We start from the raw sequence: 27,387 nt of genomic DNA on the forward strand, positions 1-27,387 counted from the left end.
GAGGCGCGGCGGGCGGAGGGAGCCGGGCCGGGGCCGATGGGGCCGGGGCTGCCCGCCCCCGCTCGCCGCTCGGGGAGGCGCCGGCGGCCGGGGAAGAGTCGCCCGTGGACCGGCGAGCGGCACCGGGCGGGAGAACCGGGGCGGTAGGGAAGCGCTCGGCCCCCCAGGAAAGAAGAGGGAAGGGACAGTTGGGTGCCGCGGGGCCCCCCCGGGACCCTCTGCCACTTCCCAGTAAACATGGTAATTCCTTCTGCTTTCCTATCCTTTCCGCTGACCTTCCCTGCTCGCTGCCGGCCCCCGCGACCACCTGTGGCCCCCCAGCCCTCCCGAGCATGGGGTGGGCGTCGGGAGCGATGGCGGAGGTCGGGTGCGAAGGCGGAGGTGGCCGTCGGCCGCTTGGGCAGACGCGTGTGGGGCTGCAGCCCGCGATGCTTAAAACTTCCCTGCCAAGTTTGGCAGGGAGCTGGGGTGCAGCAAGTGGGTGCTGCTGCGTGAACCGTGCCTGGCACGCGGGTACGGGATGCTCGGCGCATCGTCCCTGGGCTGGCCATCTCGGTTGTCACCGCAGCCGTCATGCGCCGTTGCCCTGGGTTCCTGGGCGATGCTGCGCTGAGCGCTGGCCTCCCACCCCGCCGGGCTGGGGCTCTTCGTTAGCGTTTGCATCGTGCCCTGCCAAAGTTGCTGACAGCGAGACAGGGAGAGGAATTGTTATTCAGGGCTGGTCCTGGCGCTCAAAACTCGCTCCTTCCTGAGCAGCGGGGAGAAAGGAGATGGAGCTGAGTCACCCTGTGGCTTTGGGTACGAGTTAAACAACTTTACAGCACCAAAACACCAAAGCCCAGCTCGTCTTGTTGGTGTAAACCACTTTAAAAAATATGGGTATTTGGGGAGAAATATCAATCTCTATTTAACAGCACTTTGCCGTATTAAAATGGAAATAGCTTTGCAAATGTAAATCTCCTTATGCTCTCTAATGCCTTTTGTTTCGGTTCTGCGCTCCCTCGCAGCTGGCGGAGGGACGGGGGCTAATTGGTTGCTTTTGGATTTCTAATGGCTCCCCGGCCGGCCTGGCCTCAGCTTCTCCCACTAACGCAGCACCGCTGCCCCGTGGTTACCCCAAAACCTCCCCCGGTGATGAAGTGCTTTGTGACACTCAATGAAAACATGTTTAGTCATTCCAGGCCAAAATACTCCCCAGCACAACCCAGGCTGTGTCTGGTGCCTCCATCAGTCAGTTCTCTCCCGACGCTGGCTCACGCTGTCCCCGCTGCTGGATAAAGTCCTGGCGTTTTTATTCCTTTGACAGGGGAGCGGCTTTGTTTATTCAGTCCATTCATCCTCTGGGGCGTCCCTTTGCTGTCGGGTTTTGATGGTGGTTTGGAAGACATTTCTTTTCCCCCCGCCGCAACAGGGCTGTCCCCTCCCCCAGACACCCCAAGTTTATCCCAGACGGTTTACCCAAATTCCAGGCATTTCTCCCCAGCCGCCAGGGTGCGGGACTGGGCGATGCCTGGCTGCGTGTGCCAGGGGCGGCTGCTCCGGGGTCTGGGGGGATGGTGTTGCGAGAGATGGTGCATGTGGGATGGGGCTTCTGGAAGCGTGCGCCTTGGCCTCGTCGGACCGTGGTCTGCACCTCTCTGCCCCGGTGGCACGGCCAAGCTGGAGGATGGCCGGATTTGGGGCTGCCCATCACCCCGTGGCCACAGCCTGCCCGGAGCTGACCCCCAGCGGCCCCGGTCTCGGGGGACCTGGCTTCTCTTTCTGTTTTCATTTGCTTTTTTATCGATGCGCCATGAGCTCAGCTGGGAAGAGTTCCGTTCGGTTTCAAGGGAGCTGGTTGCACGTGCCAGGGCTGTGCAGGGGTGACTCTGGGCAGCTGGCTCTGGCAGAGGCAGGACAGGCAGGGCTGGTCCATCTCTCCTGGCAGCACCGGGAGCTGCACAGATCCCCCTTTGCTGTTGCAGGCAGCGGCTCCTCGCCTCTGTGTGGGGACAGGGAAGGAGCCAAGTTCGGTGGTGCCCAGCGTGAAGGTGGCGGACACCCGGCCAGAGTCGGTGCCTGGGAGCTGGGCTTTACCCTGCAGCAGGGCTTTTCCAGAACAAGGTCTCCCGTCCCTCCTAGGGAGAGCCGATGCCCTGGTGTGCAAAGCAGGACCAAGTGTGAGAAGACAGGTGTCCAACAGCAGAAAGGCTGGCAGCAGAATCAGGTCCCTGAGAATGGCCTTGCTGTCCTCCTGCTCTGCCCAGGCCCCGTGGCTTCTCCTGCCAGCGCAGGAGATCTCTGTGTGGAGACAATGGAGAAAAAGCCAAGAAGAATTAACCAAAGCGTGACTGCAAAGTGCTTTAGCTAAAGAGCATTAAAAGTAATTAAGCTGAATTAACTGAGTCCACTTTGTCTCTCTATGGGCTTCCAGGCCAGGGATTAGCTGAAGGTGGGAATTAGTTTCAGGCAGCTAACCCCACCTTCAGATAATCCCACCTCATTTCTGGGTGCCCGTGCAGGAGCACAAGGATGACAACAAGCCATGGCTGCCCCAGGCACAGGACCTGGCTGCTGCCCCGGCTGCTGGGACGATGCTCATCCCTGCGTCCGCTCCCCAGCGGCTGCCTGCGGCGCTGGGGTCCCTCTGTCGTGACATCTGGAGCCCAGCCCCGGGTGATGAGCTTGGCTTTGGCGTGGGCTGCGGCTGGTGGCAGATATAGGGGCTCCTCTGTACCTGGCGGCTGACAGAGGTAACCCACCACACTCTGCAGGAGGAGGAGGATCTGCAGAGCAGCAGATCCCCAGCCAGCCAGGCTGGGCCTGACCCTGCACAAACCTGCATATGTCCCACAGCAGCACCAATTCCAACAGAAAAGGTGCCATTTGGGCCCTCCCCGCCGCCATCCCCAGCGTGATTTGTTGTTTATCTGAGTTTCTCCTGCAGAAATACCTGCCAAGGAGTTGGAGAAGTCTCTGTCTTTCCCGCTCGCCAATGGGCTCCTTTTGGCAGCCATGTCTGTAGTCACCTCCGCACTGCCTGTAACGCAGCTGGGATTTAATGGGAGCCGTCTGATGGCTTCCCTCCATGTACCCACTGCACCAGCCGGGTCTGCACAGCTGACATCTCCTGCAAAGCTGGGAGAGCAAACTCAGAACCGCCAGTTTACGCGTGGCATGAAACCAGCATCCTCACCGCAGTCGGGAAGCGGCGCAGGAGAGGGGGCTGTAGCCCGGCAGAGCGCTTCGCAGAAAACGCTCGGAGGACTAATTTTGAGTTCGGCGAATTCAGCGATGAGTCTGAACCAAAACACCCTATCCATCTTCCGATGTTTGTCCTTCCTCCTATCCGCTGCATTCCTACAGCGAGCTGCTGCTGAGCCCGGCACATCCCCACGCTCCATGTCTGGCTCGCCTTAACCCCTCGGCTGCTGCGGCTTCTCCACCTCCGCATGGACGGCATTTCCGAGTGGGGCAGCAGGATGTGCTCGGGGCTCATCTCAGGCTCCTTAAACCACAGCCCAATGCTGGGAACCGGACCCGGCCGTGCTCACGTCCCCTGTCTGTGCGGTGCTTGGTGTGCTCTACACCCAGTGGCTCCCTGCACTTTCCAGCCCAGGAAGGTTTGGAGCCCCTCAAGGCTCCGCAGCGTTGCCAGCATGGGTGTATCAGGGACCCGGCAGCGTGGGATGGTGGGCACATGCTCCGCAGGGGGTGATGGCGTCCCGTTGCCGGGCCACTCTCCCCACTAACAATGCTTTCCTCCCGCAGGACGCCGGGTCACTGGATGCGGCGGTGCAGAGTGCCCTCCAGGCCCTCTACCCGCCTTTCGAAGCCACGGCCCCCACAGTCCTGGGCCAGGTGTTCCGGCTGCTGGAGACCAGCTACCGGGGAGATGGGCTCTGCTGCCTGCTCCAGTTCCTCATCCCGGCCAAGCGCCTCTTCGAGCACGTGCGGCAGGCAGCCTGTGTAAGCCCGCACGCCCCCCGTGCCATGGTGCCCTGCGTCCTGCTCCTGGCCATGGGGACTTTGCCCTGACGCCTGACACCCTGCACGGCCATGCCCTGCGCCAGGCTACCCCTCTGCTTGTCCCCCTCCCTGTCCCCGTCCCCTCCCCACAGATGGGACCTTGATGTGCTCCTTGGGTAGCTGCAGCACAGAGCCTGGCACATGCAGTCCCCAGGATAAGAGCAGGAGGATTCCCAGGTCACCTTGCCTCACCCCTGGAGAGGCTCCAGTGGGGGTTTCCCCTCTGTTAGCATGTGGGGAGCACTCAGCACCCCGGGAACGGCCGCGGGCTTGGGGTGTGCTTGCAGGATCCTGCTGTGGCTCAGCTCAGGGACAATCCAGTCACCAGGCTCTAAAGTGCCTATTGTAGGAAGTACAGAGCCAGGCAGCGAGAGCATATGGGGCCAGCTGGGAGGGTACGGAGCCGGTGGGAGCTCCTGTTCACGCGCTGTGTTCTTCCTCCCTGCCAGGCTCCCTACTTTAACTGCATCTTTCTTCATGAAGGCTGGCCCTTGTGTCTTCACGATAAAGTGGTCGTCCACCTCGCGCCGCTCAACCCCCTCCTACTGCGCCCCGGGGATTTCTACCTGCAAGCGGAGCCCTGCGAGGAGCACTCGGCGCGTATCACCGTCAAGCACCTCTCCCACGACCTGCGCACGGTGGAGGAGACGCCCGTCCCTGAGGCCGCCTACGCGCTGCTCTTCACCAACGAGTGGCTGGAGGAGATCAATGGCAACCGGGACAGAACCCCCCTGCACACCTGCCTGGTGGCCACCGAGAACGGCATCACCCCTCTGCCATGGAGCAAGATTGCCACGCCGGAGTTCATCGACAAACCCAAGGCCGGTGCGGACCACACACCTGCAGGCACCTGGCACGGTCCCGCTCCTGAAACTGCGGCCGAGCCAGCAGCACCCAGCACGCCCATGCCCCACAGCACAGCAGACATCCCGGCATCCTATGGCAACGTTGCGGGCACCATCCCAGGCTGCAAGGTCACCTCTCGAAAGTCAAGCCAGGGAAGATACCCAGGACTGATCAAGGTGGACCAGGCTGGGCTGCGGAAGAAGCCAACCATGCTGGCCATGCCCAGCCTCTACGAGATCATCAGCCAGAACCTGGAGGGGGAGTACGTGGACCTGCTGGAGCTCTCCCAGGAGCAGCTGGACCTCCTGGCCAGGTCCCTGCCACCTGCCTGCCCAGCGGGGCCGATGGGGTCTGGGGCCGAGGCGACGCTCCCCTGGGTGAATGGGGGGACAAGGGCAGATGCCTGGCCCTGCCGGGGGACACCGAGCTCCGAGGAGGGTCGCTGCACCCCGTGCCTGGGGAGGAAGCTGAGCCAGGAGCCAGGGCCACACAGCCCACGGTGCCGCCACCGCGACTCCTACCTGGCGGCGCTGCAGAACCCGGTGAGCTTCGGACTGATGGCAGCCATCCTGGAGGAGCCAGATGGCCCCAGCCCTGGCCCCAAACCGCCCCCTGCCACCCCTCATGAGACCCCTGCGCAGCTCGGGACGGGGGCTAGCAGCCCCACAGTCCTTGCCCGCCATCCCCGCCGAGCGAGTCCCGGGGCGCAGGTGGAGGCATTGGTGCGGCAGGGCAGCCCCCGGCTCCCTCCGGGCTCCAGCCACAAGTTCTCCTTCCTGAAGGGCCCACGGCTCGGGGTGGCCCCCGGGGACGAAAGAGCCACCAGCCAGCACGAAGGAGCCTGGAAGAGGATGTCTGCCATCTACTCGCCCAGGATGGGCAGAGCCAAGCCAGCCGGGAAAGGTACAGTCCGAGCAGGGCTGTGGCACCTGCCCGGACTCTGCGGGGGCTTTTGCATTTCTCTGCCTCGTTGGGTGTCACTAGCTCCTCTCTCCTCTGTCCCCACGGGCAGGTACGGATGCAGCAGCCACTGCCACCATGGAGGAGCGGTCCCTGGAAAGCACGGGCTGTAAGAACGGTCCCTCCGCGCCCAACAAGGGCACCTCTGGCCGGGAGCCACCAGCCTGGCAGGACCTGCATGCTGGGCTGCTGCGCTCAGGCATCGTGTGCCTGCCAGGTACCGCGGGACCCTCGGGGGGGTGTCGGGAGAGTCCTCCAGAGGGAAAACGTGCTGCTGGAGAGGGTTTCCCGGAGGAAGGTTTCGGGGCTTTGCTGGAGGCCAGAAAGCCCCCAGGCGGAAAATATCCTTTCAGCTGGGCAAAAAAACAATTAAAAACATAAAACCAAGCAGTCTGCTCTGAGCAGCTGCCCCGGTTCCCAGCTGCACTGAGCCCTCCCACACCATTCCTCATCAATGAAGCCGTTCAGCTTTTAGCTGCCAAACACTAAATATTTGGCTTCTTCCTTTTCCCAAACGCTGAAAAACAGTGACAAAACCCATCTCTTTTTTGGGAAAAACGTCGCCAGCAGCTCTGCCCTGGCATTTCCAGGGCCGGCGTTCTGCCGAGAGCCCTCGCGGGCTGTTGCTGCCCCTCTGGAGGGGCCGGGAGAGGCTGCACCATGGTGGCAGGAGGGTGGCACCGAGGTGGCCACTGTGCTGCCATAGCTGCACAGTATTAACCAGGGCTGAGCCCGCCGAGCCACGACAGGGCAGAGCCCGCTCCCGCACCCCTTGGCAGCCATCCCCGCTTGGCAAGCGGCAGCAAGGCCAATGGAAGCCCCGGCCCCTCTGGGAGGTTGCTCAGCACTGGGGCTTGCAGCTGGTGGGTGGCTGCTGGAGGGGTCACTTGTCCCTTTCCCCACAGGGAGCTCGGACAGGATGGGCAGGGCCCTTCTGCAGGTGACCACCAGCGGCAGTGCCTGGGGGGCCGCGTGGTGCTCGGCTGCTGAGCTGGCGAGGCTCGTCCTCTACCTCTGCTCCCTCCCCAGGTAAGGGCCAGGAGGACCTGCCAGGTCCCCCGGCTGCTTCCCAGCTTAGTGGTCCCTTAGGCAGCCCCCGGGCCAAGCCAGGATGGATGCCCAGCATCCCACACATGCTGGTTTGGGCACAGCCTGCACCGTCCCCACGAGTCCACTGTCCCCGCTGAAGACACTGTGCGGTGCCTCTGCTGAAGGCATGTGTTAGTGAAGGGCTGGGGCATCTCATGGGGATGAGGCCATTGCCTGCAGCTGCCAGTTCCTGCCTGCGCTCACCCTACTGCCCGGGGTTGCGGAGCCATGGGAGAGGCCTTTGGGAGAGGGCTTCGGGAGAGGGTTTCAAGCAGGTCCTGCCCGAAGGGAGGGACCCCCACTTCACATGCCGCTTCTAACCAGTGCGATCTGCCTCCTGCTTTATTTCCCCTTGCTAGGCGAGAAGCGAAGGACGGCGGGCTCACCGTCGTGGTGGATGCTAGGAAGCAGCCGCCCGCTCCTGTCCTGTTCACGGCCCTCCGCTCTGTCCAGGTACACCAGGCTCCACGTTCCTCTGCCATGGACTTGCTGGGAGGGGGGGTCCCTGCCTGGGAGTGAGTACTGTCACCCTTTGGGGGCCCTTCAGAGCCTCCCCTGCGCCTGCCGCCCAGTACGATCCCCTGACTTGCAGCAGCTTCTCCAGCAGCCCCCAGCGCTGCCATGCCTGGGGCCATGGTTTTTATCTTGCTCGCAGATTTTACCGATAAACATCGTGGTGCAGATTTACCGAGGCAGCTCTCGGCTGCCTGCGGCTGGACCGCAATGCACTGATCTAGAACACCCATGTCCCTCTTGCTGCTTCCTCCCCAGAGGCCAGTCCTGGCTCCCTGTACGTCTGGCAGTGCTTAAACTGCCACTTTGTTCACAAAGTTGCTGATAATTCTCTAACTTCTGAGCACATCTGCAGCAGCACAGACTTGTCCCCCAACAGAGCACAAAGACCCCATTTCCCCCAGCCCCCAAACCAAGCTCACACACGGCGCTTGCATCTCTCCAGCTCCTCAAACATCAGCCGTCAGGCACCCGCAGTTTGGGACCAAAGGTCCCTTTCCAGCCCCACGGGGTCTCTCCTTGGCTCCTTTATCACCCAGCACCATGGCGTGCCCCCAACCCCTTCAGCATCCCGCTAGCTGAGCTCACCTGGATGTTGGCTCCACAGCAATGGTCGATTCATCCTGGCGGGGTTTCCATGCTTGTGCCAAGGCAATGCTGCAGGAGTGCCCCGCGCTGTCCCGGGGGCCGTGAGGTTCTCCCTGCCTCAGTGCCCTGTACCTCTGCCTGCTCAGGGCTTGGCTGCAGCCTGTCCCATAAACCCTGTGCCAATCCCAGTGCTTCCTGTGTGGAGAAGCATGGCTGGTGCGAGCGGAGGGTTTGCTCACGAGGCTTTGTCCTTGGGTCCGTTCTGCCGGAATGCTGGTGGATGGGGACGGGGTTATGGCTTGAGCAACCCATTTCTATTTCCCACATCAGGGAGCTCAGGAGCCTCTTCCTTTGTAATGAGCTCACTGGCTTCGGCTGACTCAGGCAACTGGGCCCCGGCATGACTGTGGGAAACCGGGGGGGCTGCGCCGTGGGGTTTGCTGGGGTGACTCTTCCCTGCCTCCCGCAGAGTGTCTCGCCGGGCTGCATCCACACCGTGCTGCTGCTGGCCGAGAAGGAGCTGGCTGCCCACCGCGAGAAGCTGCCTGGGGTGCAGGTGAGCCTGTCTCTGTCCCCTCCTTGTGTCCCTGCATTGTCTCCTGTGGGAACAGAGCCAGGGTGAAAGGAGCCTCCCACCTTGGGGGACCCTCTGTCCCCTCACCTGGAGACCCCAGGTCCCCTGCTCGGGGACCCCGGGCAGAGCAGGACCTTGCCGGGGCAGGTCCCCATCACACTGGGTGCGGGGTGAAGCCCTTGGGTTCGCTGGACTGTGGAGGCAAGTAAAAGCTGCCCCAGGGCAACCAAATGCTTCCCCAGTTACCTCCAGTGGCTGGGCACAGGCACTGGGATAATAAATCTAAACTCAAAAGGGTTTATTGTTCTTTTAGTGCTGCTGGGTTTAATTAATATAATGTGACATATTAATGAGCTTCATCACCTAGCTTGGCTGTCGTGGCAGATTATTGCAGTGCCGGCGATCTCCCGTGCATTCAAACACCACGGAGACGCCAGGAGATGCTCTGAGCGGAGCTGCCACACGGCGTGCTCAGCCCCGCCAGCACGCAGCATTCCCAGGGCCACCACGCCACACAGCTTAACGGGGCAGGGTGGCTTTGGGACAGGAGGGGGTTATGCCCCCTGCTCCAGGCTGTCCCTGGGGATGTTTCTGGGGAGGGACCTGGCACGGTCTTGCGGCACTCATGATCCCCGTGCCCCGCAGGTGGAGACCCTGGCATCGCTGAAGGCTCTGGGCCGCTACGTCGACAGCTCCCAGCTGACACAGGAGCTGGACGGCACCTTCCCCTACTGCCACGGCGAGTGGGTTCAATTCTTCCAGGTGTCTGTTATCACGCCATTTGCCATCGCCTCACCTTCCCACGGTGCTCTTCCATCCCCACTGCGCCTTCCGTGTCTCACAGACGTCCCCGGAAAAGCGACAGGAAAACCCAGGAGAGGGGAAGGCAAAGGAGAGCTCAGCGCAGGAGGGCAACCCCTTCCTGCCTGTCTCTGCCGGCTCCTGCCTGTAACTGCCCATCCACCTCCACGCTCCCTGCCTCCTCAGCTTTAACCCAGTGCCCCATGGTATTCCCTGCTCAGGCCTGGCACTGCTCCTCCTCCTCCTCGCGGGAAGGCTGCCCTCCCACCCCAGCCCCACTGACCTGCTCTGTGTCCTACCTGCAGAAACTGCATCCCTTCACGGCCGGCCTCAGGCGGGCATCGGAGCTGCTGCAGAGCTGCATCCGGGAGCTGCGGAGCGCCGACGCGCTGGCGGGGACACAGGTAACGGGCAGGTTGTAGGGCTTTCCAAAGAGCCCGGCTGCGGTCCAGCACACAGCCACATTTCGCCCCAGTTGCCCAAAGCCTCGGTGCAAACACTCCTGAACCAGCCGCTGTGGCCATGGGCCTGTCCCCTGTCCCCTCTGCTCGTCCCTCGGGGTGCAGCCCCAGGTGCCCATCCTGCGCTGCCAGGTGGTGCCCCAGGTGAGACGCGTGTCTGACCCTCCCTCCGCAGGACGCGGCCGCATGCATCAAGAGGCACCAGGAGCTGATGCAGAGGGTGCTGAGCGACCCGCAGCTGGTGTGTGTGCAGCGCGAGGGGGGGGCCGTGCTGGCCAGGCTGCGCAGGGAGGCCACCCGGCTCAGCGCCTCGGCCAACGTCAGGTAGGAGGGGGTGGCTTCACCAGGGGGGGGGTGCCAAGGCTAGGGACCTCCATCCTCCGCTGGCCGGCAGAGCCACCTCTCTAGGGACAGCCTGGTCCCCTCAAGCGTCTTTCCAGCGCACCCCAGAGCCGGCGCCGTGCTCCCTCCTGCCCTGCAGACTCCCTCCGAGCCTGGAGCTCGCGTCTCGGACAGCCTTTTGCAGCATTTCCCGGCTGGGGAAGGTGCACATGTCCCCGGGAGGGTCTCCTGCCCCAGGGCCAGGCTCCGGGGCTGCTCAGCGAGGCCTGCAGTGAGCCCTCCAGGCTCGTCTCAGGCAAAGCCACTAGATGGGGCCAAGCCCCGGCGATGCCGCACTCGTCCGGCGGCGGTCCATGCATGTAGGCAGCACTCGCACAGTCCTCCTCCCTTCTGCTCCCTTCTCTCAGCTGGGCCACGCCACACTGGTGCCAACGCTTTCCCGTCCCGTTTTTCCCGATATCCAGCTTGCACCGTGGGATGGGGAGGTGCTGGGGTGGGTGCTCTGCTGCAGCATGGAGCCCGTGTGTGCAGGACCTGGAGCCTGCGCCCCCCAAGGAGTGCCCTCGTGTCCCAGGTGGGCTCTGAGGATGCACGAGGCGAGTGGGGAGGTCTCTTGGTCGGGTCCTGCCCCGGGCACCTGCTGGGCTCTCACCAGCCGCACGTGCTGGGGCATTGCCCATCTGCTCCTTTGGCTCCTTGCTGCCCGCGTGGCCACATGCCAGCGCCCACTTCCAGAGAGCTGCCCCATCCAGAGGCTCCTGCCCGCCGGAGAGCTGCCTCGGCCGGTGTCTTCACGAGGAGCCGGCAGCTCGCCCGGCAGCACCCGGCACTGACAGCCCCTCTCCTCCCCAACCACCAGGACCAGCATGGAGTCGGCTGAGGGGCTGTACAGCCAGCTGGAGGAAGAGCTTCACAACCTGGTGTCCCAGTCCAACAGCTGCCTGGAGCACCTGGAGTTCCTCCAAAAGGTCCGGGAGCTCGAGGCCGAGTTCAGCAAGGTGAGTTGGGGGTCCCTGGGGTGCCACAAGTTGAAGTTGTCCTCTGCGGTGTTCCCACGGCTGAGCATTTCAGGCACATTTCCTCAGTTTTTGATGATGGAGGAAGCCCAGAGAATAACAGGATTGCTCAAGCTTTGATTCTCATTACGGGGTGACTGTGTGTAACCGTGCCTGGGACGGGATGCCCTGGTCGGGGAAGGAAGGGGAGGTGCTGCGGAAGCGCCAGTGCCGGTGGCCGGTCCCGCCTGACCCTCGGCCCCGCTCTCTCTTGCAGCTGGGATGCTGGCTGGACGGGGAGGCAGCGGCGCGGCTGCAGGAGATGGGCACCGAGGAATGGAGCCCCGACAGCTTCCAGGGCTCTGCTGAGCAATTTAACGAGTTCTTCGTCCAGGCAACAGTATGTTTGGAGGGGGCTTTTCTGTAACGTGCATCCCTAGGGTATCGCTGCCAGCAGCGCTGTTAGGTGGCTCCAGCCCCTGTCTGGTGCTTGGCAGAAACTGAAAATCCCAAATTAGAAATGTTCGAATGTCATTACAAAGTTTGATGCAGTCAGCCCAAATTCCTGAAGTTTAGAACGAGGCTTCCGGGCAAAACTGGGTGTCCCCAGGCTGGCTGGGTCAAGCTGTAGTGTTCAAGTCCAGCTTTGCCGGAGTCTTTGGGCAGCCGTGCTCTGGTGAGGGGGATGGTCATGGTGCTCCTTGGTGCGCTTTGGGATCACAGAATGGGCTGGGCCTTTGGAATCATAGATGGGGCTGCTGTTCCCAACCCCTCCTGACCTCCGTGTCCTTCACAGCCCCCTTCCTTCCGCAGGGCTGGGCTGCAGAGCCTGGACATCCATCATCCAACAAATAACATGGTGACAAGGATTTGTTCCTCCCATACCCCTAGATACAGAGGCCCTTTAATTACCTGCACTGCACGGGGAGCAAAGTGACTGACCTTAGGACAGGATGATGCATTTTGTGCATTTTGAGCTGAGCCAGGACAGAGGAGAGGTTTGGAGAATCCCCATTGTCTTTGTTTCTTCTCACTTGCCCAGAAACATTTCCCATATAGCTTTGGTAGTGATGCTGAGCGCCGACCTGCAGAGATCCTCACCCTGTACACATAGAATAATAGAATCTTCATGGTTGGAAGGGATCTTTGAGATCATCGAGTCCAACCATACACACACCAAAAAAAAAAAACACCAACAAAACCCCACAAACAAACAACCTACAATACAATCTCTGCCACTAGAGCATGCCCTGAAGTGCCAAATCTAGACGTTTCTTAAATACCTCCAGGGATGATGACTCAACCCCCTCCCTGGGCAGGCTGTTCAGTGCCTGACCACTCTTTCAGTAAAGTAATTCTTCATAATATCTAATCTAAACCTCCCCTGCCGCAACTTCAGACCATTTCCTCTGGTCCTGTCATTATTCACTTGGGAGAAGAGCCCAACACCCACCTCTCTACACCCTCCTTTCAGGTAGCTGTAGAGGGCAATGAGGTCTCCCCTCAGCCTTCTCTTCTCCATGCGAAACATGCCCAGCTCCCTCAGCCTCTCCTCATATGCCCTGGTCTCCAGACCCCTCACCAGCCTGGTAGCTCTCCTCTGGACACGCTCCAGCACCTCAATGTCCCTCTTGTACAGAGGGGCCCAGAACTGGACACAGCACTCGAGGTGAGGCCTCACCAGTGCCGAGTACAGAGGCACCATCACTTCCCTGCTCCTGCTGGCCACGCTATTCCTGACACAAGCCAGAATGCTGTTGGCCTTCTTGGCCACCCGGGCACACTGCTGGCTCATGTTAAGCTGGCCGTCCACCACTCTTCCCCAAGCCTATAGCGTTGCATGTCCCAGTGGAGCAGGTAAGCGCCATTCCCTGAGCACGGAGCTTGTTCCTTCCTGCCATCCCTGCAGGCTCAGTACCAGCACGGCCTGGCCCTGTGTCAGGAGGCGGCTGAGGTCCGAGACGTGTCGTTCCCCGAAGCAGACCCCTTCCAGGTTGCTGCAGCCCTTTTTCGGACGAAGCTGATGAGCTTCTACAGGCAGGTGGAGCGGCGACAGGCTGAGCGGGAGCTGCTGCAGGAGCTCAGACGGTTCTCCAGCAAGGTGGGTGCGTGGGCACTCCTCCCGCAGGACCCGGGGTGCCGGCTGGGCAGCCGTGAAAATAGCCGCTCTTGCATTCTTTTCTAGATCACGGGACTGAAGCTGGACTGCAGGCAGTGCTCAGCCCGGGTAAAACGCGGGGAGGGCCAGGCACTGCAGTGCCTGCAGAGCTCCTTCCAGAAGCTGTCGGTGGAGTTCGCCCTGGAAAAGCTGCAGGAGATGAAGGCTCAGGTGCACAGGATGCAGAGCAGCCAAGGGCTGGCAGCCTGGACCGAGGCACGGCACAAGTACCAGGAGACCCGGCAGGTCCTGGAGGAGATGCTGGCAGAGCTGCAGGAGGCCTGGGGAGCACAAGCTGATGGGCAGGGAGACACCTTTGGCTCCCCCAGCTCAGGGTCTGCAGCCCCTTGCAAGGAAGCCCCAGTCTGCAAAGCAACCGCCAGCCCCGAGCCAGCGGTGTCGGGGGGCCGCGGGGCGGTGGAGCAGCCAGAACCCAGCACCCAGGGACCAGGACAGCCCCCGAGACGGGGAAAGCCCCGGGCCAGCAGCATTCCTGGCCCCACGCTGGGGACGGAGCTGAGCTCCCCACAGCCCCGTTGCCGGCAGGGGACAGAGGGTGACGGTGCCCTTCAGCGCCGTGTCTCTGCTGACACCCCCCTCACAAAACCCGAGAGCGGACCCCGCCTGGGAGCTGCAGGACACCTCGCCCAGGAGCGTGGCCAGCCCCTTCAGAGGCATTCCTTCACTCTGCCTCCCCGGGCACATTTTCCAAGTTCTGACCCATTATGTCCCACCACTGTGCCCCACGGGACTGTCTCAGCCCCCGGCAAGCATGGTCCATCTGCAGATAAACGAACAGAAACCACACAGTACTTCCAGGTTTCCAGCCAGAGCAGTTTCTCCTCTGAAGACTCAGACTCACAGAACTCCACTGAAGAAGCCCCAGCAGCGAGCCTGGCTTTGCCCCGGGACCTCCAGAGTCCCCGACCATCTTGCCCCTCTGAAAAGCCACCCCAGATTGTTTATCTGGAGAACCACCACACCGAGAGTCCAGCAAATGCCAAGTAAAACCAGTCCCTTCCAGCTGGGGCTTTTGTGGAAGTCTCAATCACCAACTGGATGAGACATCCCATGCTCGGAGGTGGGATACTGGGACCTGTTGCCCAACCCTCGGTCCCCGAGTCCTTCAGTTCCCCATACTTAGCACTCACCCCGCTGTGGAATGGCAATAACCCCATCACCAGCCTCATGAGGTTCGTTAATAATCTACTAGGTGTGTAGCAATCCTCACGTAAAGTGCATTTATCCTTATCAGCGCCAGGTTTGCCTCCGGACATCAGTGAGGGTTCCCTGCTGTCAGCAGCCGTGCTCGGAGCGTCCCATGGGAGCGCAAACCCGTGCCGAGGTGTTTCTGCCTGCGCTGCTGCTTTGGCCCTGGCCGAGCAACAGCGACAGGCGTGTTGTTCACATGCACTCGTTCAGGTGGGACTAACGTTATTAGCATTAATAAATCTAAAGAGAAGCGCCCAGCACGGTTCTTGTGGAGCAGAATGTAAAGCCATGTCCTGCCGATAGCCAGGCGCTGGATGCTCGCCCAGGCTCCCCACCACTGCCCCAGCCCAGTGCCAATGGGCAGCCGGTGCCACCCCGACAGCCTCCCGTGTCACCTGCGTGGGCTGTGGCCACAGCCTGGCTTCTCCTGCCCACTGCCAGCAGGATGGCCCTGCTCAAACCGCTGTTGGCTCATCCCTGTTGTGCCCTGCCCTGTTGGCCCCCGCTGCCAGGTTGTGGCCGTTTGCAGAATGAGTCCTTCTCCCTTTTTTGGGGGTTAAAAGAAATGCCTCGGTCTCCAGTTCTCACTCCCATCCTATCCCCTCCCCGGTACATGGGCGAGGGTGGTGTCATCCCGCTCAGCCTCCCCACTTGTTGGGAACGCGCCGTCCCCGAGCCTTGGGGATCCAGCTGAGCTGGCTGCGACCTCGCCGATCACCGTCCAAAACCGCCCGGGGTCCCCGGGGATCCCGTCCCCATCGGCACATCCCGCCGAGCCGCGCTGCCTGTTTGGGCACCCGGGAGTGGGTGAAGCCAGGCGAGGGACGGGCTGTCCCGGCCAGGGCCCTGCGCCGCCCACCACCCCAGGCAGCCGCATCATGAGCTAATCAAGAGACATCGTAGAAAAAGCAATATCTCACGTAGGAGCCGTTCCAGAAAACCACCCTCCTCCTCCCAGCCACGGCGCAGTCACGGCTCACGACGCTGCGCCTCAGCAAAGGGCAGTTGCCCATCCCAGTGTTTGTGAGCATCACTCATACCCCCCTCAGCCTTGTTTTTGCCAAATCCCCAAGCCAAGCCCCGCTGAGCTCCTCTCTGGCTGCTGCAGTCCTGGCCACCCCCCATGGTGCCGCATTCCTCCTGCCCAGGTCATTAACAGCAGTGTTAATGAAGATGGATCCCAGCCTGCTCCCCAGGCACTGCCCTGGGACCTCCTGCCTGTTGCCTCTCCCAGTCCTACCCATTGTCTGCTCTTACATCTCCTTACACTTCTTTTAAGCTTCATCTTTTCCAGCTCAAACACTAATTTCCCCAGTAGCACTTCTGTCACTGCTTCACTTAAATCCCAAGAGCTGAGTCTATCCCATTCCTTTTGGCTTAAAAGTAATTATCATAGAGAGACACCGAGGGAGGTCTGCAAGATCCATCCTGGGTGAACCCAGCCAGCTTTGCCCCATTCTCCAATCAATGCCACGTCCTGAATGTCACCGAGGTCACCCCAGCCAGGACACTTTTCCCACCTCTTCATGTTACGATATTTATACGTGCCCAACTCTCTGGCCCCGTGCCGAGTTTAAAGGGCTCCAGGAATCCCCTTGCTGCAGAGCCGATGTGGTGCATAAATCCAGAGAAGGAGCAGACGGACGTGCCCTCCCCTGCTCCGACATCCCCGCGAGCCACCACGGCTGGCTGTCCCTGCGCCAGTGAGCCGAGCACACCGGCTCCCTGGCCCCGCACACGCGCCTGGAGAAGGCCGTGCCCGCCTGGACGGCACCCAGCTCATCGCGAGAGCCAAAAATCTCATCTACCTCCAAAAGCATTTAAAGCCTGACAGTTCCCTCGCTCAATTTGCTGCTCTACCGAGAGCTGATTTGTTGTATCACTCCGTTACACACTCGCCTCGGCAGCGCACCGAGGAAGCAGCATGCTTTCCAAATTCCTCTTTGGATACCGATTTTTACCTGTCGTTTCACAGAAGCCCGTGGCTTCGGAAGTCCTCGTTATCGGACCACGTGTGGCTGAGCGCAGCCTCCTGCGACCGGCACAGCGCACACATCCCACCCTGGGCTTGTGCTGGTGTTTTGATGGGGCTGGACATGCCGCCCGTGTTACTCAGCTCCTTTGGGAAAGGCGGACAGTGCTCATCATTGCTGCCACAGGCAGGGCAGGGACGTCTCTGCAGGGACCCGTGCTATGGCAAGGCAGCTCCAAGCCCAGCGAGGGCCAGCCAGGATGGAGACCCCAGCCGGGATGGGAGACCCCAGCCGGGATGGCTGGGACCAGCCGGGTTCTGCTGGGGCCAAGCTTCCCAAAACCCAGACAGCTGCCACCATCAGCCCACCTGGCATCGGCGGGTGCGGACGGTCCCCTCCCCATCACTCCTGCTTTCTTATCATGTCGAGGAGAGTAGTAAATAGGTATTAAAAATGAACTGCTGTGTAAATTGAACAAGGGCAAGGAAGAGGGATGAGGATATTATTACTGAAGTAATAGCGCGTGGGAGCGTTTGGGTGACGCCGTCGTTGCATACAAACCCCTCGCTGTTACGCGGTGTCACTGGATAAGCATCCCCCGTCCACAGCTGAGGCTGCTTTTTATCAGTCTGCAACGCTCCCGGAGTCACGGCACTGCCAGGCTGTGAAGAGACAAAAATGCTAATCAATACTTTTGTCATTTTTAGGATTGATTATTCTAATTAATTCTGGGAGATGTTCAGCCCGGCCGTGAACAAATAGCTGCTGGTACACAGGGTGGCAGCCGGATTGGGATCTCGTTTATCCCATCATATAATTCAGGAGATGAAATCTCTCTAGAGGCCATGAGTAAAACTTTGTATTGATTTCGAAGTGCTTTGCCTGTGCCCCAGAAGATGTTTTATGCTTTGCTGTTCTCCCGAGCCATCTCCAGTGATGATACGAGGTCAGAGGCTGAAATGACCCAAATCCGGGAAGGGCAGAAATGGCAGGGACCGAGCCTTGGGCTCGACAGCTCTGTGTCGGGAAGTTGCTTCTTTACTTAACTGGGGCAAACAACATCTATTTTAGCTTCCACATTGAAATGAGAGAGGTGCTCGCCATTTTTCATTTATTTTACCTGTGTTTAAAAAGCCAGTTTCCTGGGAGCCCTTTGAAAAGGCACTCACACCCGTGCTGCTGTTCTTGAGCATCGTCACACATGCAGCAAAGCCAGTTTCTGCGTCTCCGCATCCCCTAACCTCTCCTGGAGGGATGTTGGCACCTGGGCTGTGCAGGGGAGCACCCCCTCAACCCCCATCCCTGCCCGGCTCCCTGGATTCAGACCTTGCCCTGACCAGGACAGCTGGGTCTTGGCTCCAGGACAGGCTGGGAGGGGACAGGCTGCCCCAAAGGCTGCGAGGAGCCAGAGGTAAATCCAAGAAGACCTGGATGCGGGATTTGAGAGAATCATAGAATCATTTAGGTTGGAAAAGACCCTTGGGATCATCGAGTCCAACCATCAACTCCACTCTACAAAGTTCTCCCTTACACCATATCCCCCAACACCACATCTAAACGACTCTGAAACGCATTCAGGGATGGTGACTCCACCACCTCCCTGGGCAGCGTATTCCAGTGTCTGACCACTCTTTCTGGGAAGAATTTTTTACTAATGTCCAGCCTAAACCTACCCTGTTGCAGCTTGAAGCCATTCCCTCTTGTTCTATCGCTAATGACCTGTGAGAAGAGACCAGCACCAACCTCTCTACAATGTCCTTTCGAGTAGTTGTAGAGAGTGATGAGGTCTCCCCTCAGCCTCCTCTTCCTCAAACTAAACAGTCCCAGCTCCTTCAGTTGCTCCTCATAAGATTTCTTCTCTAGGCCCTTCACCAGCTTCGTTGCCCTCCTCTGCACTCGCTCCAGCACCTCGAGATCTCTCTCGTATTGAGGTGCCCAGAACTGGACACAATACTCAAGGTGCGGCCTCACCAGTGCTGAGTACAGAAACTCAGGCAAAGCAAGCGCCTGGAGGCTGGGAAGAAAAGAGAATAGCCAAGACAAGACCTAGAGGCAGCAATCCCGCAGCAGGATGGATGCTCGGGGCCATACCGAGCCCCTCTTTTGCTGTACGTCAAGACGAGGGTCTGACGGCGTCGAGTCAGGGCTGAGGCAAACCCAGTGAGTTGGGGGCATTCTCTAATTTACCGTTTTTAAGCAGCAGCAGCGCGGCAGCAGTAATAGGGATGTCCGCAGCGTGGGTTTGAGATTCCTCATTTTAACGTCCTAATTGCTCAATAAAATGCTGGGGAGAATCAGGGAAGAAATAATTACTGACATGAATAAGAAATGCTTCACATCTGCAATGCCATTCCCTGCCTGCTCTGAGCTCTTGGCCAGGAGAGTCCTGGGTGCCAGGGGTCCCTGCCAGGTCCCGGGGCTGCAGGGACCTCTGAGCTGGGCCAGTGCTGGCCAGTGTTTGCCTTCGCTCCAGCCCGTGCCCTGCGGGACCACCCGAGGCAATGGGATGCCCAAACCAGCCGGCGTTCCCAGGGCAGGAAGGTGCTGCCATCAGTCCCCTCCCCTCTGCCCTGCCTTTTTCTCCCTCCTCCGCTGCCTTCCTTGGCCAGGAAAAAAGTTGGGACTTTTTATATTGTAGTTTTTAGTTTAGGGAAAGTAGCACTTCCACGGAGAAACAGAATCATCTTCCAAAACAGATGGAATTCAGATTCTTTTGAATAAAGCAAAAAATGCCTTTCCTGTTGTTTTTCTTTTTCCAAAAGGAAAGGAACAAAAAAAAAGGATATTTTGCAGATCCTGAGATTAACTGATAACAAAAGGGAGAATTTCCGGCCCCTCGCTGGAGGGTGAATTGTTTCCTCAGAGGAGCCCAGTGCTCCGGGCTGCCCTCAGCCCCCACATCTAGGTGGGCACAGCTGGATACCTCCTACCAAAAGGTGTTTTTGCAACATTCTGCAAAAATTTTCTTATCTCCGCTGATCCTTCAGCGCGTGATTTATGACTCCAAGTCTGACCAATTAAGCTATAACCTTTCCAGAAAGGCGAGTGCAGGAGTTAATCAATGTCTCTTTCCCACCCATGAAATGGCAAAATCATTTGTCACGGGTTGGCGGGGGGTGGCCGGCGAGGCTGGGCTGGGGGGGTCCGGCAGTGCTGGCGTGCAGGGCACTGTGGCCGGCCCAGCCCATGGAGAGGAGCTGGAGAAATACTTTTTTCCAAAGGGAAAAAGGCAATAAGTGTTAGATGCAGAAGATGACAAAACCAGCCTGGAGACAGAGAAGGGCTGTGGATCAGGTAAGGACGTCGGACCCACGGGGGGACTGCCCTCCTCTTCCCCAGGGAAGCTCTTGGGGGCAGGCGCCCCCCCAAAACCCCTCACTCCGGCAAAGCAGCCAGTACCAGGTCGGCACTGAGCAGGGAGCTCCGGCCAAGGTCGGCAGCTGAACTCTTCCTCTTCCTCCTCACTGCCAGGTTCCCATCAAGACTGTGGGGGCAGGAGGGACGCTGAGTTATCAACCACAGCGAGACGGAGAGAAGAGGAAGGAAGAAACAGGCAGGGCGAGAGGATGCAACACTCCCAGACAGAGCCGTGGCTGGAGGAAAGCATGGACGATGGGTGGCAAGGCAAAGGCACGGGGAAAACCGCAAGTGGGACAACACAAATGCCACGGACATGACCCCCAGCAGTTCTGGTGCCAGCGGAGCTGCCGTGGGCCCCTTCCCATTACAGCAGCGCCCGGTGTTAGGGCTCGGCCGCAAACAGACGTCGGCATTTCAAAGCGCAGGATGGGCACTTGGCTCACGCTGCACAGGAAACGCGGTTGTGCCTGGATTTGTGCTCCTGGAGGTCAACCAAGATACACGGGTCTGGTTTCAGCAGGTAAACACAGAGGGAGCCTGTAATGCAAGAGGAAGCTGAACGGCAACACAAAGCCATGCGGCACCATCCTTGGCATTTTGGAAGCAGCAGCAGAGATGTCCCAAAGCAGCTTCGTTATCTCCAAGCTCCTGCTCCAACAGGACAAACTTGGGTCTCGCCCATCATCAAGCCAACGTGGCTGGTGTAGGGTGGCCATAAATCAAATGAAAAAAACAAAGAAACAAGCCATTCCAAAGGAAAACAGGAATGTTGAAACGTTCGCCAAAAGGTCGAACTCAGAGGGCCGAACATAACTCCAGGCTGAGCTGGACAAGGCAAGGCCAACCCGGCTGCTTTCCAAAATCCCAGCTGTGCCCTGTCCTGAGGGACTGATGGAAAACGCGAGCATGTCAGGGGCCTGGCAGGAAGGCACCAAGGGGACAGAGTGGCGCAGGTGACCCCCTGCATGGGGGAAGCGCATCCCTCACGTGCGAATCCTGGGGAATCATGCAGCTTCAGGCATTTAGACGTGGACGCGTGCGCTCACAGAGGAACACAAGCACGCTACACACCAAAGCCATGGCCAGCGAGTGCAGACCCCTCTTGTTCTCCTCCCACAAACCCATAGGAGCCTGTCTGCAATGAGGGCGGTGGGGGATTAATGGGGAGACACACTTCGGAGGAACAGGCACCCTGGGGGCAGGAGGGCTGGGGGGTTTCCAGCAAACTGATAGGAAATGACACTGGGAGACTGGAATTCAGCTCGCACAAGGTTCAACCAAGTTCACGTTGCAAAACACCGTGTCTCTGCTCACGGCTGCCCCGGCAGCGGATACGTGTCCGTCCCGCACAGCAACGCAGCCCATCCTCCGGTGCCGTGGCACCCCGCCGGCGGCTGGGACAAGCCTTGTGGCTATCCCAGGGCCACCAGCTCGGAAAGGCTTGACACAGCTGGAGAATCCCCTGCACACATCACTGCTGCCCACCCACAGGTCCCGGGATGGGCCTGCCCCATCCCCGGGGACCCCTGCCAGGGAAGCCCGCTCTGGAGCGGCGGCAGGGAAACCCTCCTGCCCCCTCACCAAGCCGACATGCGACAGGTTTGTGTTTCTCCTTTCTTTTAAACAGAAACACGGACTCGGCCTAAGAACAAAGACAGTGATGTAACAAATTCCTCCTCAACCCCCTCTTTAGCCGCGGGTTGGAATGCCTTTCCCCAGCGCTTTCCAGGGAAGCTGGTTATCAGCTGGCGGGCTCACCCCTCCCCAGGCGATGCTGCCTCAGCGCTCTGCACTTCTCGGTAACAGCCTCCGGCTCGGCATGTGCCAAACGCCAGATCCAGAGTCTGGGACTTGCACATCCCTCCTCCCACCTTGTGAGCGGAGGACGCTTCGACTCCGTGCACCGCATCCACCAGACACCCCATGGCTGTGACAATGGAGCACGTCGGGCTCCACGGACCCGGCTGTGGGACCAGGTGGAAAACCAATCTGCTTTTTCCTTGGAAAAGCCACTTCTCCCCACCAAGGAAAGGCTGCCCGTTCCCTGTGCTGTGCTGCCTGTCCCGGCGGGCAGCTGCCCCCTCCTGCCCTGCCAGCGCTGCCTGCCGCACATCGCCGGGAACAAGACCCCCTTTGTGCCGGCTCTCGAAGGCCTGCCGCCGCAGGAGCCCCCGCGCAGCTCCCAGCCCATCTTGCCCAACCGCTGGCCCAGCGCCAGAGCTGCCTGTGGCAACCAAAAGCCACAAAACAGGAGCCATGCCCGCACAGAGCCAGCTGCAGCCCCTGTCCCAAAAGGCGATCGATGTCTGTCTGTGCCGCAGTCACTGACCCCAGCTTCCCCCTTCCCATCTGCTGGCCCGTCCTCCCTCACCCTGGGCTGCGGTGACCTTACAGATGCTGTCTGCCACCGCTGCGCAGCCCTCGGCTCTGTCCCTACCAGGTACGGAGCAGCTACAGGTTTTTTCCCCCACTTTTGAAGTATTTTTCCGTGCTCACAGATGAGAGCACCTCTCCAGCCCCAGCAAGTGAGGGATAACTGCCATGTCCTACGTGCCAGGATCCCTACGGCCAGACATAAACGCTCCCCAATGGCCCCATCATCACGAGCATAAAACACTTTCTCCCCCTATAACCTTTTCCCTTCCCGGCCCCACCACCCCAGCACAGAGCCTGGGGCAGGGATGGGATGATGCCAGGCTCCCCGCTGAGGGTCTCCGGCTGCCGGGGTTGCCGTGCCAGGTGGGGAGCAGACGGGTCACCCTGGCTTTGGAGGGCTGTGGGAGGCAGCGGCTCTGCCAAGGGCTTTGGGGAACACCCCGGGGTGGGAGGCGATGCTGGCGAAGGGGCGGCAGAGCTGTTAAAAATCGGTTGACAACTTCACAGGGCGACTCAGAGGAAGACACTGTCCCTTTTCACGGCTTGTTTATCTGCCTGCACAAGAGACTGAGTCAGGATGTGCGGGCGCAGCCGGGGGCTGCCAGCCTCCCCGGCACACACCCAGGAGAGCAAACAGAGCCTCTGCCTGCGCGGGACCGGGGCAGGCAAGAAACCAGAACACTTTGAAGCAGCTCCAGGACCAGGGTGGGTGCCAGGGAAGTCACAATCCTCCGCTGAACACCTTGAGCAAATGAGGAGTTATTTCGGGCATCCAGCAGCGCAAACACCCTCTTAATGCAACCTTGTCTTACTAAGGAGAGTAAAAATAGTGCCATCGGTGTGGTTGGTCTCCCATGTGCGGCATTTTCCAGTGCCTGGGCAGACAGATGCCTCTGCGATACGTGGTGGTGAACAAAGTGGGCGCTAAAGCCGGAAAGAAGGGAGGTTTCCTCTCCCTGAGATGCTGGAACCAAGCCCGGGGCTCGCCGGAGAGCCCCGGGGGACAGACGGACACTCAGCTCCCGCCACTTCTGACAGAGCTGCCAGAGCAGGGACAGACGCTGCCAGTCGTTCCCGCTCTGTGCTTGGCCACAAAACCAGACAGAAGTTATTCCCTACAGCCTGACCAGCGCCAGGAGTCCCGGTTTGCCTGGCCCTGAGCACCCCAGACACCCCGACACCCCTCACGGCCACGAACTGCTCCTGCTCTGAGCCAGGAAAGCCTGTTTCCGATGGCTGCGCGGCAGACGGTGCCATCGCAGGCTGTTTGTCACACATTACCCGGAGGAAATTAAACGCATCCCGAGCGCGGGACCTCAGGCTGCCGAGTGCATCCAGAGTTCACGCAGGGTAAGGGAGGAAGTCCAGGCTTGTGCAGGCAGAGACGGAGCCTGCACACTCCAGCGTGAGCCCAAACACACTGGCACATGTCACCGGTGATGGTTCCTGTGCCCAGGAAGCAGCCCTGGGAGCGGGGCCAGCTCGGGGCAGGTGAAAAAACAGCTGCCGGTGGGGCTGTGGGCTCCCACTGCCACTAGTTCTCCCCTGGCTTGGCAGGGGAGAGGGATTCCCACATGCCTGGAGAGATGGGCAGCTCTCCACATCCTCCCCTGCATCCATGGGATCGGCTGGACCCAGCTCTGCCCACGCTGCTGGCACCGAGGGGGCTGGGAGGAGGAAGAAGGTGACACCTTTAGAGGCTCCTCCTGTTGTCCCAAATCTGGGTTCTTCACCCAATGTGTAAAAACCAGCTGATGCATGGAGTCAGGATATTCGTTTTATTCCAGTTCTGGGCAGAAAAGCGTGCTAGGCAATAACTGGCAAAGCTGGCACACCCGTTAGAAACACATGGGGTCTTCTGTACAAGAAGGTAACGAAGGAAAACCACATCAAAATAGCTGACTGGTCACTTGTAATTATATTAGAAAAGCTCATTTGCACAGGTCCCGATTTCTGTCTGGCTCAGTGAACTAAGATGGTCTTACATTTACACATAAAGTCTCCTCCTAGAGGTGTGATTTTTAGTATTAAAATTATCTCAGGTAACTAGAGGCTATTACCTTCATCTGATCTGGTACCACTAGGTTACTGTTTAACGTTCTATTCTGTTGGGGCTCCACTTAGAACAATGACTAACTTCAAGAGTGGATTATTTATGTTTATGGGCTTTCTGGTTTAGGGATTTTTTTCCACTCCCGTTGCTATTCTGTCGTTCGTCTCAGTGGCCAGTTTGGCCCAAACCACGACACTATGGTTTCAGAGTAGGCCATCACATCATGGTCACTCAATTTTGTGGATTTTTAATTCCTTTTGACATCAAATTCCCCCCTTTGAGACTTGTGGATATGCTTTACATCTCCCATAAGTCTCACCTTATGTTTTTCCCAAGTTCTGGGATTCCTGTTCTCCTATTTTCCATATAAAAGTGTTTTCCTCTACTTTAGTCATCATTATTTGTGGGGGTTTTCTATCTTCCAGTGCCTGTTTGCAAAGACTTGCACACACAGGCAAACATTGAATCATACAACAACTCAATAACTAGATGATCAGTATAAATACAGATATTAAGTAGAGTCGCTTTAGCCCATTTAGGTTTGGTAACCAGGATGTTAGCTAGGAAAGATCTAATCCTTCCCGTTCCTTGACATTCGAGGCCAGATCCGTTAATTTCTGTATCTTCTCTTCTACTAATTGAGAATTTCTGTTAGATTTACGCAACGCATCCCCTTAAACTCCTTTCCTTCTTTACCTTTTTGTATAAAAGGCCCTATGTGTTTCTAACAGGTGTGCTGGCTTTGCGGATTATCACCCAGCACCCTTTTCTGCCCAGAACTGGAATAAAACAAATATCTCAACCCCTTGTGTCAATTGGTTTTTTGCACACTGGGTAAAGAGCCCAGATCTGGGACAACAGGAGGAGTCTAAGCCAGGAGAGCGGGACGCCGTGGCGGTGATGGCAGGGGTGCGCTGACAGGGTACGTCCCGTGACAGGGCCAGCACTGCTCTGGGTTGGTGGCTGCAGGGGTGAGAAGAGCAGTGCCGACAACAGCAGTTCACCTGGCAAAGACTCATGCGCGCATCCAGCCTGTGCGCACGCATGGTGGAGCAGTACACGGACGGCTTTCCTTAGCACCAGCTGTCCCGAGCTTTCCCTCAGCGAGGATTTGCTGCACTGGCCTCAACCTCCCTCCCCACCACCCTCGCAGATGGTGATGAAGGAGGGGACTCCCCCGGCCACTGCGGCTCGGCTCCTTCACCCAAGATGCTGCCTTTCCAGGGCCCTTCTGCCCGCTGTCACACAGGGCAGCGTTGCTGCAGAATCAGCCGTGTGTCCCCACAGTGGGGCCGGGGCCCAGCCACACCAGGAGTCACTGACTCACAGGGCTTTTCCTGGGTTTGTGTTCTTGGTGTGATCAGACCTTACAGTGACACCCTCTGGACCAAAAAGCCCTTTGTGGAGCTGGAAGAGGTTGCACATCTTGCTGCAAACCCTCCCAGCACAGTGCTGCGGTATGTCCAAGCAGAAAAGTATCACCCATGGCCAGGGAGCCTTCACCAGGACCACCCCGAGTGCCAGGAGAGCAGATCCAGCTGCACGACCAGGACAGGACACAACAGGACACGGAGAGAGTCCAGGACAGCTGGGCTTTAATGGGGTACAGCCCATGTGTGGGCCCTGTGGGGCGACCCTAAGAACACCAAGTGGTGGACCCCAACCTCTTTCAGGACATTGCCATCCACCAGAAGGTCCTTGGTACCCACAGCAGCCTTGGAGCAACACACCAGCCACCAAACCTCCTGGGATCTGGGAGGGGAATGTAGTAAGGGGTCCGCGGGAGGGGACCGGTTGGGCTGAGAAGGATTTTCAGCATGCAGCCACCTCTGGCACAGGGGCTGCAGCATCCTGCACCCAGCCAAGGGCCAGAAAAAGGGGGTTTGCAGGGGGCTCCAGCAGGACCATCCTTGGTCCTGGCCCTGGTCAGCTTAAATCACGTGAAGAAAAACCAGTAACTAAAAGTCTGCTCCAGAGGAGAAACTTCTCAAGACCTTAGTCATCACAAGCCAAACCACTGCTGGGGTACCAAGGGCACTCCCAGACCCCAAGACCCCATGAAGGGACTCTGCCCTCAGCCCCTGCTTGGCAGTCTCAAGTCTGTCAGGTCACCCTTGGGGTGCACGGGGAGGGACAGTACAGGCCAGGTAGCCCCAGGTCACACCGCTGGCAGTCCCATGGGCCCGGAGACCCCCAGGCAGGAGAGGGACAGATGGTGCGTGGAGCAATGGGTGCCAAGGAAAGCACCAGCCCCTGCTCTGTGCACACTCCCCGTGGTGCCGTGCCACAGAGCAAACAGAAAGGTTTCCAGCACATTTTCCCCTCAAACAGCAAAATTTCCATCACGTTTTCCCTCTGGCCACCGCATCTCTTAGGGATGCATTTACGGGAAAGGGGGACTGACGGCTGCAATCCCGAGCAGCCATGTCCCTTGCCAGAAATAGCCGGGTATGGAGATAAGGCTCGGGGGAAGAAAACTTTATAAGGAGAAAACGTTCCCTGAGTTTCTGGCACCTCGGTGTGAACTGCACAGCCCACTCTCCTCCCCCCACTTTTTTTTTTTTTTTTTTTCTTTCTTTTTTTTTTTCTCTCCCCTCTCAACCGGCAGCGTTTCCAGCCCCAGCCCGGGGGGGGGCGGCGGCGGCCGGGGCCCCGCCGCTTCTGGGTGGGGGCTGAACCCCCCCACCCCACCCCCCCGGCCACTAATATTTTTTTTTTTTTTTTCCTTTTGGGTGGTTATTTTAAATAGGTGGGACCGAAACCGCTCCGTTTCCTGGAAACTTTGTTTTCCCTTTCTTTCCCTCCGCCATCCCCGGCCGCGGGGGTGTGCGCGGCGGCGGTATAAATGGAGCGAGCGGCGGGGCCGGGCGGCGGGCGGTGAGGGGCAGCTCCCCTGGCACCAGGACCAGGACCAGGACCAGGACCAGGACCAGGACCAGGACCAGGACCAGGACCAGGACCGCGACCGCGACATCCCGCTACCAGCACCAGGACCGCGACATCCCGGTACCGGGCACCATGGCCGAAGGTAAAACAGCAGGACGATCCCCTCCCGCCGGTGCCCGGGGTTTCTGGCCC

General features: G+C 59.3%; 2 protein-coding genes and 2 long non-coding RNA genes across 6 annotated transcripts in view; 2 read left to right on the plus strand and 2 right to left on the minus strand.

Moving 5' to 3' along the window:
- KIAA1755 (KIAA1755 ortholog) lies at nt 1–14,797 on the plus strand. Of its 2 annotated transcripts, XM_054218247.1 has the most exons (15): nt 1–240; nt 3,751–3,948; nt 4,458–5,396; nt 5,637–5,757; nt 5,867–6,031; nt 6,720–6,843; nt 7,263–7,356; nt 8,474–8,560; nt 9,224–9,340; nt 9,685–9,783; nt 10,016–10,164; nt 11,042–11,180; nt 11,455–11,577; nt 13,087–13,278; nt 13,363–14,797. In XM_054218247.1, exons 1-15 carry the CDS (start codon nt 238–240, stop codon nt 14,341–14,343), a joined length of 3,531 nt encoding a protein of 1,176 aa, XP_054074222.1. In that variant the 5' UTR covers nt 1–237; the 3' UTR covers nt 14,344–14,797. The 2 variants fall into 2 exon arrangements, with proteins under 2 accessions (XP_054074222.1, XP_054074221.1); XM_054218246.1 differs by having other exon boundaries at nt 4,458–5,757.
- Nucleotides 378–10,024, minus strand: LOC128916474 (uncharacterized). Of its 2 annotated transcripts, none has more exons than XR_008468982.1 (4): nt 9,679–10,024; nt 8,005–8,603; nt 2,933–3,019; nt 378–2,280 (listed from the first exon to the last, which is right to left on the minus strand). It is a non-coding gene; the product is annotated as an uncharacterized LOC128916474 (long non-coding RNA). The 2 variants fall into 2 exon arrangements; XR_008468981.1 differs by having other exon boundaries at nt 2,933–3,117.
- Nucleotides 11,548–27,387, minus strand: part of LOC128916475 (uncharacterized) — a 23,232-nt gene continuing 7,392 nt past the window's right edge. The window contains exons 2-3 of the long non-coding RNA XR_008468983.1: nt 17,082–17,182; nt 11,548–12,279 (exon numbers count right to left, since the gene is read on the minus strand). This is a non-coding gene — a long non-coding RNA (uncharacterized LOC128916475). The remainder of the gene's footprint in view (nt 12,280–17,081; nt 17,183–27,387) is intronic.
- TGM2 (transglutaminase 2) overlaps nt 26,962–27,387 on the plus strand; it is a 15,389-nt gene continuing 14,963 nt past the window's right edge. Inside the window, exon 1 of the mRNA XM_054218248.1 lies at nt 26,962–27,337. Coding sequence (XP_054074223.1) covers nt 27,328–27,337 — 10 coding nt within the window. The 5' untranslated portion in view covers nt 26,962–27,327. The remainder of the gene's footprint in view (nt 27,338–27,387) is intronic.

Source organism: Rissa tridactyla, chromosome 12, assembly GCF_028500815.1.
Source record: "Rissa tridactyla isolate bRisTri1 chromosome 12, bRisTri1.patW.cur.20221130, whole genome shotgun sequence".
Taxonomy (NCBI): domain Eukaryota; kingdom Metazoa; phylum Chordata; class Aves; order Charadriiformes; family Laridae; genus Rissa; species Rissa tridactyla.